The sequence below is a fragment of the Triticum dicoccoides genome, chromosome 4A (genome assembly GCF_002162155.2).
Source record: "Triticum dicoccoides isolate Atlit2015 ecotype Zavitan chromosome 4A, WEW_v2.0, whole genome shotgun sequence".
Lineage (NCBI taxonomy): Eukaryota > Viridiplantae > Streptophyta > Magnoliopsida > Poales > Poaceae > Triticum > Triticum dicoccoides.
Genome location: NC_041386.1, coordinates 457,121,231 through 457,131,583, shown reverse-complemented (window position 1 = coordinate 457,131,583; position 10,353 = coordinate 457,121,231). Strand labels below are relative to the sequence as shown.

Below are 10,353 nucleotides of genomic sequence, written 5' to 3'. Positions count from 1 at the left end.
CCGTACTTTGCTAATTTGGTACTGTAAAAAGAATATCTCCACCATAATGCTGAACTTGTATTGCACTTGTATATACTAAACCCAATGTGACAAGGTGTGCGGATTTGAGCTAGTTGTTGCTATACACCACTGAAACTTTAATTCTGTTATGTTTCCTCAGTGCTACTTGTCATTACTCTCTTTTAAAGTTATTTATGTACTACTCCCTCCACCCGAAAAAGGTTGTCCCTTAAATGGATGTATTTAGCACCAAATTAGTGCTAGATGCATCCATTTGAGGAACAAGCTTTTTCGGATGGAGGGAGTATGAATTATGCCATCTGGTGAGATAGTTTTATCTGGTATAAGTGTTATATTTTTGTTGTTCTGTGCTGCAGAAACATTCATGCTCGAACAATATACAACATATTCTAACAATAAAATCTAAACGTCTGTAACTGTTTTTCTGATAGCTTTAACAGTTGTTAAATCTTTGATGTAAAAGAAAATGTATCAGACATGCTTTACTAATATTGGCGTCCTCTGTTTATAAATCTTTAGCCATATAGTTGTTGGTTGGGAACTTGTTTACTTGGCGTGACTTTCCAAGAGTGCAGCAGTGAGCGCTTTGCTGAATCATACTCTGATTGGTTTGAGAAGATTCTGAGGAACTTGCAGGTACTGCACATTGTTTGCTTCAGTTTTATGTGGAATTTTATGTTCTCGTTTTGTTTTTGTTCTGAGCAATTGTGTGCCCCCACCCCCTGACCCGGACCCCTTGTTTCATCACTGTTCTAATGTCTTGAGAATCCCATTATTAACTTCATAAAAAATGTGTTTAAGTTTGTTTGAATTTGTTGAGCTAATTAAATTCCAAGCAGATTATAGACAGGAAGGTAGTGATATCTGGAAGTATAGAGATATTCCAGATGTGATCAACCTTTGCTGGAATCACACTTGACGTCATACTATTTGATTGACCTCCTTCATGGATAAGACAACTTCCATGAAATGTAGATATTTCAGATGTGATCAACCTTTGCTGGAATTACACTTGGCGTCATACTATTTGATTGACCTCCTTCATGGATAAGACAACTTCCATGAAATGAAATATTTAGGTATTTCAGATGTGATCAACCTTCGCTGGAGTTACGTTTGACGTCATACTAGTTGATTGACCTGCTTCATTGATAAGACAACTTCCATGAAATTAAATGTGATGTTGAGATTTTCTACACCTAGGAGAAAACAGATGAAGAAGTCTGTCCTCGGCACTGATCTCTGTGGGAGTGATATCCGTGTAAATTTAGTGTCCCTTGGGTTAACTTAAGTCTGTTTGGCTTGGCACCTTCTGGCTGCCTGTGTTTGTGGTTGTTCATAACTTTCTTTGTGGATATTGCTATTTTTCTTTATTTCTGGTTATATTGTGATTGTTTTGAGGTCACATCTAAACCGAAGAATGAAATGCCAGTCACCATTTTCTTTATATTTAAATTGTAGGTGTTCAATCTATTATAAAACTGCATTTGTTCACTAGATCACTTTTCTCTAAATTTATTATATATCTGATGCATGCTAAGCTACCACCGCAACCAATCAATCGGAAATTATATTATGTAACGCCATCCATTTGATGTAAATATGAACCTTTATTGGAAAATTATATCACAAATTGAACTTGCAGATGGCATTTGTTCTCATTATTTGACCTATTCTGTATATTTTACCCCCTACATCCCATAATATAAGAGCGTTTTTGACACCAGTGTAGTACTTCTGACAGGTGTGTAGTAGTACTAGTTATCTTTATGGCTTCACTGAGCTCATTGGCGTGGTTTTATACACTAGCAAGTTTGACTGATTGAGATTGAGCATGACCTATTTCAACAAACCACATCTAAAGAAAAACCCACCCTAGTAAAAGTTTTTATCGAAGATCTTAAATAATGCTCCCCAGGAGTTCATATAATCCATAGTCTTCACATCCCCAGAGAAAATTATCTTTCTAGTTTTCTCTTAATGAAACATTCTCATACAATTATTTATCTGATATATCTTTTTTTCCTCCTAGAAAGGACCACCTAGCTTGCAACTTGTTACTTTGGTCTCTTGTACTTCCATGTCTGATCTATTTGCGAGGTATGTCATGAAAGCTATGTCCTTTTACTTGCTCAAGCTGTCAAGCACATAGTTGGATTGTAGGTACTTCGTAGTATTGTGAATGTGATTATTTGAAACTAAAGCTCAACAATATGTCCATATCCATTGCCCTTTCTTTTGTGCGCTACTCTGTTTTGTTCAGTTGAAAGCAACATAACTTGTTCTCTGATTAGATTGGCGAAATATTTGAACTTAAAGAAAGAGGCATCATCCTTTGCTGGAAGAGTTGTTGAACCATTGCTGCTGCTTTTAAATGAAAATGGTCCAGTGGCGGTATGTTGTTTTCACCCACAGGCTTACTCTGTTTGATTTCAAGCATGCAAGAGTAAATATGTAATCTACTTCTGTCTGTATTTGCAGGATGAAGCGATTGATTTGCTAAGGACAGTTATTAAATTGTATCCCTCATCTGTAAATCGACACTACAATAAAGTATGTTTACATTTATGTTGTACTCCCTCTGTAAACTAATATAAGAGTGTTTAGATCACTAAAATAGTGTTCTAAGCGCTCTTATATTAGTTTACAGAGGGAGTAGTTCATTTCTTATCGTGAACACATATATTCTTCCTCCAGTTTACAGAAAACTTTAAGTTTTGGTTACGCGTTTAGCCAAAACTTATAAAACTTTGACTCTTATATCTCTTTAAAATACTCCTATTTATGTTAGCCACCTGAAATATTTCTACGTGTACCTTTGTCTCGAGAAGTACTTCTATAAATCTAAATTTTACTGGGATTTAGAAATATATTTTCATAGAAATTAGTGGTCAAAGCTATGTTTTGGAGACCATGTCCATATCCATATCCAAAAGCTTATTGTGAACTGGAGGGAGTAGTTTTCTGAGTCTAGAAGGGAGAAAAGTTAATCCTTGAGAATAGCTTCGAAGGAAAAGGTTTGGTTAGGTGTTTTAATAAATAAAATTTTGTAAAAGTTGGTTTCTGGGTGGATGTAGGATCATAGAGTTGAAAGTTTGGAATATCTATTTTTTGTTACTGAATTGGAACATCTTTATTGATGATCTACATGAGCTACTATCAATATGTCTAATTGTGATTTAAATGTAGGTGCGTGGCACACGAGAGTTCTTTACGTGACATGTTCCTTTTAGATTTATTTGTCATGTGTCACTTATTTATCATTTTTTTAAAATTAGTTTCTAGTACATACCTCTGAAACTACAGCAAATGTACAACTCCCTACTATTTTACTGGCTGTTATATTATGTCATATTGTGCTTAATTTACACAATTCAGGTTGAATCCACCATTGCAGCAAAGATTATGAGTACAGAAGTCAATGTAAAATTATCAAAGGTGAGCACTGTATGCTTCATGCCTTATCTTCGAATTAATCTTTTTGGGATGCTGTGCAAAGTAACATTTGTGTGTTTTATTCTCCATTTTGATGTTCTTTCTTCTGTCGCTCATTGCCATGAAATTTCTCATTGTGTTGACCAACCTCTGTTTTTTCGCATCTTCCAATCCTTCAGAAATTTGCGAGAGTCTTAGCAATGCTACCTTCTGTCCGAGTATCTGAGGGCACTTGGTCATTGATGATTCAGAAAGTACTGATTGGTATAAACAATCTTCTGAACGATGCCTTTGTTGGGCTGGAAGAAGGTAATGTTTGTCATGAGCTATTTTTATTTTTGGTTGTACCATTTTAGATTGGCTTTGAACAACTTATCTTTGCAGAAAAGAAAGGGCGTGAGATTATGATGCTTCTAGTTCCACCTGGTAATGATCCTCCACCAGTGTTGGGAGATCAAGTAAAGTTGGGAGGCAATCTGCATGTGACAAAGAAATTTCGTGTCTTCACTGTTCCTACCATTTCAGCCCTTGCCCATTGCTGCTGCATGATGCTGACTAGTTATTACCCGGTTCAGGTTTGTCCAAAGCCTCATCTCTTGGTACATTATCATTACTTATTACCTAATGGCGCTGATAAGCTACCATTAAACATTACATTGCTCTAAACCATATTGTTTTACCTGTCATTGTCAAAAAAGGTCACCGTTCCTGTCCGTGCTTTGATAGCTCTGTCATGGAGAGTGCTCTTAGTTGATGGATCATTGCGCAACAAGTCGTTTCCTTCAACTACTTCCTTGCACCAAGAGCTTATTTGTTTTGAGCTTCCATCATTGCATTCATCTTTCTTGGATTTGCTCCATGCAACTATTAAAGGAATGCGAAGGTACCATGTGTATTGCCTCTTATCACTATTATCTAAGACACATCTCAATGTATGTTTTCCACAAGTTTTAAGCTTGCATCAAATACAGCAACATAGACACAAGTGTTTGATAATAATACTTGAATTTTAAGTAGCTTCGGAAACTGGATTTATTATAGAAGTCTAATATTATTCTGGATCTGAATCTGTACTGGAAAAGAAATATCTAAATTATCTACTTGTCATATTGCAGCCAACTTTTACCGCATGCTGCTAATATTGTACGGCTTGTAACTGATTACTGCAAAATTGCGAAGTTACCTACTACGAGGACAAAAGTTTACAGCATTGTTCAGCTGTTGCTGACCTCCATGGGTGTTGGTAGGTGATTCCTTTTGTTTGTTTGTTTGTATGCTCACAGTTGCATGATTTTATATTTTAAGACAAGTTTTTACAGCGAGTTGTTTTGTCATAATTATGTTTAATCATACCTCAGGGTTGAAATGAAATTGGATCTGCCTGTTTACAGAGTCAGCAACAATTTAACAATGATTCCGCTTATTTTAGAGTGGAGATAGAACACTAATTCTTGACTTTTTTTTTCCTGTTGCCACTGCGGAGAAATAGTTTGAAATGCATCATCCTTCAAATACTTTATTTGTGGCATGTTCTGTTTGCACATGCGGGAAAACTATCATTGGTTTGAGGGATATAGTTTTTCTGTTCAGACAAACTTTTGTCAATGATGCTCTCTCAGAACTCAAATTTAACAACAGGCTAGATCTTTGAGGTATGACCATGCTGCATCCAGGGGCGTATGGTCTAAACATATTCCTCCATGTCTTCAAAACATGGAATCTATAACTTAACATTCACATTCCCTGCACTGGTCTGCCTGTTGTTTTTCTCTGTTGATTGACTGTCATACTTCGAGTTGCATCCATACAAATGTTTGGTACATAGCCTTGGTCGTCTTTTAGTCGATTGCGAGTCACGCCCATGGCTGAATAAATGATGTCTTTTGTTACCAGGAATGTCTCTCCATTTGTTAGAGGTAATAGTCAGCAATGCAGTTGGTGATCTGGATGATAATTGTGTAAAAGAAATGACTCTATTCAGCACAAATCCATCAAAAGGGACTAGTGAATCTTCGTCAAAAAGTTACTCCAAGAAGAGGAAGCAAGAACCACAAATACAAAATTCACATGCCTCGGGTTTGGAGAAAGCAGCAATCAGCCCAAAGAAAATGAAAACCTCTTCCATGCCAACTTCATCGAAGGGAATGACCCCTGAAACTCCAGGAGATGTTAGAATGTTCACACCACTCTGTGTTAAAATAGCTGCACTAGAAACCTTGGAAATTCTTCTGAATGTGGTATGCCTAAAATTTATCTTTTCTCACGTGCCTATTATTCGGATTTTTTTCTTATTACTTCTGTTGTTATACTTGTTAGTAGAAAGAGCATAGGTAAGTCTGATTTGGGACTCAATTTCTGGTCTGTTATGAATGTAGCTGGCTAGGCTTTACCCCTTGCTTATAGCTGAAAGGAACTACTCCCTCCGTCCCATAATATAAGAGCGTTTTTGACACGTTTTTGGCCATAATATAAGAGCATTTTTGGGATGGAGGGAGTACTACAGAACCACCTCATTGGCTTTCTTACAGCCTAAGACTTCTTGACTTGACACACTGACTTTTAGCCTAAGACAGACTTGACTCACTAGCTTATACTACCTAAGGAAAAGACTGGACTCATTGACTGACTGCAGCACCATCCCAAACGCGTAGCACGCAGTTCATGGAATTTCACCCGCCCTAGTCCTTAGAATGTCAGTGAATTGGTCTGTGGTGTTGATGTAGTTGGCTCTGACACTCCCATCCTCCAAGCAGTCCCTGATGAAATGGTACTGTAGATCGATATGTTTGCTGTCCACCATTAGCTTGACTGCCTCAGCTTCTCTCCCATGGAGTTCATCAAGCAGCCGAGCCAGCCAAAGTCCTCGTGTTGCAGCAGATGTGGCAGCCACATACTCTGCCTCACAGGAGGACAGAGCCACCACTCGCTGCTTGAGAGACTGCCAGCTCACCAAGCTGCTACTGAGGAAGAACATCATGCCACTTGTGCTCTTCCTGGTGTCAATGTTACCGGCGAGGTCACTATCAATATAGCCAATCAGCCGTGTCTTTCCAGTCTTCCACCTGTAGTGTAGACCGTAGTAGCTTGTGCCGGCGATATAGTGAAGGATGCGCTTCACTGCCATCATGTGCTCTTGTAGGTTGCTCCATGAAGCTACCCACAAAGTCGATGGCGAATGCCAGATCGGCCTTGTGCTTTTGTGGGCTGCCAACGATCCTTTGATACTCTGTGGCATCCACCTTTTTTGCCGTGCTCTCACGGCTCAGTTTCGGTTGCCCCTCCATCAGAGTGTGAGCTGGGTGGCAGCCTTCCATTCCTCCAAGCTGAATGCGCGATGCATAGTGTGCCTAACATAGTCTGATGCCATAGCCATCTTGCCGGACTTCGATTCCGAGATAGAATGACAGCAGTCCAAGGTCACTCATCTGGAATTTTGTTTCCATCTTGTCCTTGAAGCTCTCAACTCCGCCTATGTTGTCTCAACATAGCCGGTCCCAAGCCCGGGTAAAGGAGGAGGGTTGTGATAGGCTTGGCGAGCCAACGTAAAAACTCAACCACTCTTACGGAGATGAAACCCAAAAAAAGATTTTTGTGGGGACCGGATTATCCTGGTCAAGCTGGTAGTTGAGGACTTGGTTCTCAATGTTATCAGAGCGTATGCCCCGCAAGTAGGCCACAATGAGAACACCAAGAGGGAGTTCTGGGAAGGCCTGGAAGACATGGTTAGGAGTGTACCGATTGGTGAGAAGCTCTTCATAGGAGGAGACCTCAATGGCCACGTGGGTACATCTAACACAGGTTTTGAAGGGGCGCACGGGGGCTTTGGCTATGGCATCAGGAATCAAGAAGGAGAAGATGTCTTAAGCTTTGGTCTAGCCTACAACATGATTGTAGCTAACACCCTCTTTAGAAAGAGAGAATCACATCTGGTGACTTTTAGTAGTGGCCAACACTAGCCAGATTGATTTCACCCTCTCGAGAAGAGAAGACGTGCGTGCCTAGACTGTAAGGTGATACCTGGAGAGAGTGTTGTACCCCAGCATAAGCTGGTGGTTGCTGACTTCCGCTTTCGGATTCGTGTCCAGCGGGATAAGTGTGCCAAAGTCGCTAGAACGAAGTGGTGGAAGCTCAAGGGGGAGGTAGCTCAAGCGTTCAAGGAGAGGGTCATTAAGGAGGGCCCTTGGGAGGAAGGAGGGGATGCGGACAATGTGTGGACGAAGATGGCGACTTGCATTCGTAAGGTGGCCTCGGAGGAGTTTGGAGTGTCCAGGGGAAGGAGAAGCGAAGATAAGGATACCTGGTGGTGGAATGATGATGTCCAGAAGGCGATTAAAGAGAAGAAAGATTGCTTCAGACTCCTATACCTGGATAGGAGTGCAGACAACATAGAGAAGTACAAGATGGTGAAGGCCGCAAAGCGAGCTGTTGGTGAAGTAAGGGGTCTGGCATATGAGGACCTCTACCAACGGTTAGGCACGAAGGAAGGCGAAAGGGACATCTATAAGATGGCCAAGATCCGAGAGAGGAAGACGGGGGATATTGGCCAAGTCAAATGCATCAAGGACGGAGCAGGCCAACTCTTGGTGAAGGACGAGGAAATTAAGCATAGATGGCGGGAGTACTTTGACAAGCTGTTCAATGGGGAGAATGAGAGTTCTACCATTGAACTGGACGACTCCTTTGATGAGACCAGCATGTGTTTTGTGCGGCGAATCCAGGAGTCTGAGGTCAAGGAGGCTTTAAAAACGATGAAAGGAGGCAAGGCGATGGGCCCTGATTGTATCCCCATTGAGGTGTGGAAAGGTCTTGGGGACATAGCGATAGTATGGCTAACCAAGCTTTTCAACCTCATTTTTCGGGCAAACAAGATGCCAGAAGAATGGAGACGGAGTATATTAGTACCAATCTTCAAGAACAAGGGGGATGTTCAGAGTTGTACTAATTACCGTGGAATTAAGCTGATGAGCCATACAATGAAGCTATTGGAGAGAGTCATTGAGCATCGCTTAAGAAGAATGACAAGCGTGACCAAAAATCAGTTTGGTTTCATGCCTGGGAAGTCGACCATGGAAGCCATTTTCTTGGTACGACAACTTATGGAGAGATATAGGGAGCAAAAGGACTTGCATATGGTGTTCATTGACTTGGAGAACGCCTATGATAAGATACCGCAGAGTGTCATGTGGTGGGCCTTGGAGAAACACAAAGTCCTAGTAAATTACATTACCCTCATCAAGGACATGTACGATAATGTTGTGGCAAGTGTTCGAACAAGTGATGTCGACACCGATGACTTCCCCATTAAGATAGGACTGCATCAGGGGTCAACTTTGAGCCCTTATCTTTTTTGCATTGGTGATGGATGAGGTCACAAGGGATATACAAGGAGATATCCCATGGTGTATGCTCTTAGCGGATGATGTGGTGCTAGTTGACGATAGTCGGACGGGGGTAAATAGGAAGTTAGAGTTATGGAGACAAACCTTGGAATCGAAAGGGTTTAGGCTTAGTAGAACTAAAACCGAGTACATGATGTGCAGTTTCAGTACCACTAGGTGTGAGGAGGTTAGAGCATTTCCAGTCGTTCGCCCCCCCAGGACGCCGAAAAAACGCGTCCTGGGGGCGAGCCGACGAGATTTTCGGCGAGGAGGTTAGAGCATCTCCAGCCGTTCGCCCCCCAGGACGCCGAAAAAATGCGTCCTGGGGGCGAGCCGGCGAGATTTTCGGCGTGGGGGCGACTGCGTTCCCAGTCGTCACCCCCAGGTCGGCCCCAGGGCTAAACGAATTCGGCGTTTTTTTGGCATAAACTCTTCGAAATTCATCCAAACTCGGCGACATTCATTCAAATTTGTACAAAAAACAAATAAAAAAAACAAACACGGCCTAGCTACGCCGTCCTCGTCGCGCCTCGCCGCCGTCCAACTTCTACATGTCTAGGCGCTTGTAGAAGTCGGTGTAGTCTCCGCCGCCATCGTCGTCCTCGTCTTGCCACCCGCTGCCGTCCCTGCTGCAGCCCTGTCCAGGGTCGCCGACGCGGGATGGCCCGGCCTCCTCCTCGTCGCTGTCGAGGTAGAGGACGCCGTCCACCTTGCGGACGGGGCGGGGGTGGCGCGCCTTGAGTTCCTCGAGGGCGCGGCGCTGGCGAGCCACCTGCTCGCGGACGTAGTCCTCCCTCGCCCACCTCATGGCCGTCTCGTCGGCGGCGGCCATCGCGAGGTGCTCCGGCTTCACCGGGAGCAGGGGAGGCTCCGGCTCGGTTTTCGGCCGGACGCGGCGCATGCGATCGCTGCGGCCTTCCTCGGGGATGGTTAGGGCGCCGCTGCGGGTGCGGCGCCCTAGCGGGGACTCCCCCGCCGTGTCCTGTGGCTCGTGCTTGACGGCGAAGGCCGCCGGCGAGCCGCCCGAGGAGGAGGTTGTCGCGTCCGACAACCGCCGCGGCATCCACGAGCTGCCACGGCGGCGAGAGAAGGACGGGGGTGCGGGGGCGGGGTACTTGAGGCGCGGCGTGTTGCCGGCCTCGATGTAGTCGAGGACGTGCTCGAGGGTGCGGACGGGCACCCCCCACCACTTGCGCCGCCCTTCGGCGTTGTGGCGGCCGCGAGGCACGACGCCGTTGGTGGAGGCAATCAGGCCGTCGCGGCGGTGGTCGAAGTAGATCGTCCAGAATGCGTTGTTGTCGGGGGAGTATGCCGGCGTTCGCCGCTGCTCCGCCAGCGACGACCTAATGCGGGCGATCTCTGCCCGCCGGTCCGCCCCGGTGGGAGCTGGTGGCACCGGCACGCCGCCGGCGCTCAAACGCCATGCGCCCGGCACCCTCATGTCCGGGGGAGCTGGGTAGTCGGCCTCAGAAAGGAGGCGCGCCTCCCACTCGTGGAGGTGGCGGCGGCCGAAGCCGTT

General features: G+C 44.1%; 1 protein-coding gene across 2 annotated transcripts in view; it reads left to right on the top strand.

Annotated features, from left to right (window-relative positions):
• LOC119286159 (proline-, glutamic acid- and leucine-rich protein 1-like) overlaps positions 1 to 10,353 on the top strand; it is a 17,819-nt gene that overhangs the window by 675 nt on the left and 6,791 nt on the right. The window contains exons 2-11 of one of the 2 annotated variants that reach the window (XM_037565510.1): positions 541 to 657; positions 2,054 to 2,121; positions 2,316 to 2,415; positions 2,503 to 2,574; positions 3,400 to 3,459; positions 3,636 to 3,765; positions 3,841 to 4,031; positions 4,155 to 4,339; positions 4,572 to 4,699; positions 5,350 to 5,693. In XM_037565510.1, the coding sequence (XP_037421407.1) occupies positions 541 to 657; positions 2,054 to 2,121; positions 2,316 to 2,415; positions 2,503 to 2,574; positions 3,400 to 3,459; positions 3,636 to 3,765; positions 3,841 to 4,031; positions 4,155 to 4,339; positions 4,572 to 4,699; positions 5,350 to 5,693 (1,395 nt within the window). Of the gene's footprint in view, positions 1 to 414; positions 658 to 2,053; positions 2,122 to 2,315; positions 2,416 to 2,502; positions 2,575 to 3,399; positions 3,460 to 3,635; positions 3,766 to 3,840; positions 4,032 to 4,154; positions 4,340 to 4,571; positions 4,700 to 5,349; positions 5,694 to 10,353 lie in introns of those variants that run through there. The other variant, XM_037565509.1, reaches the window with a different exon arrangement.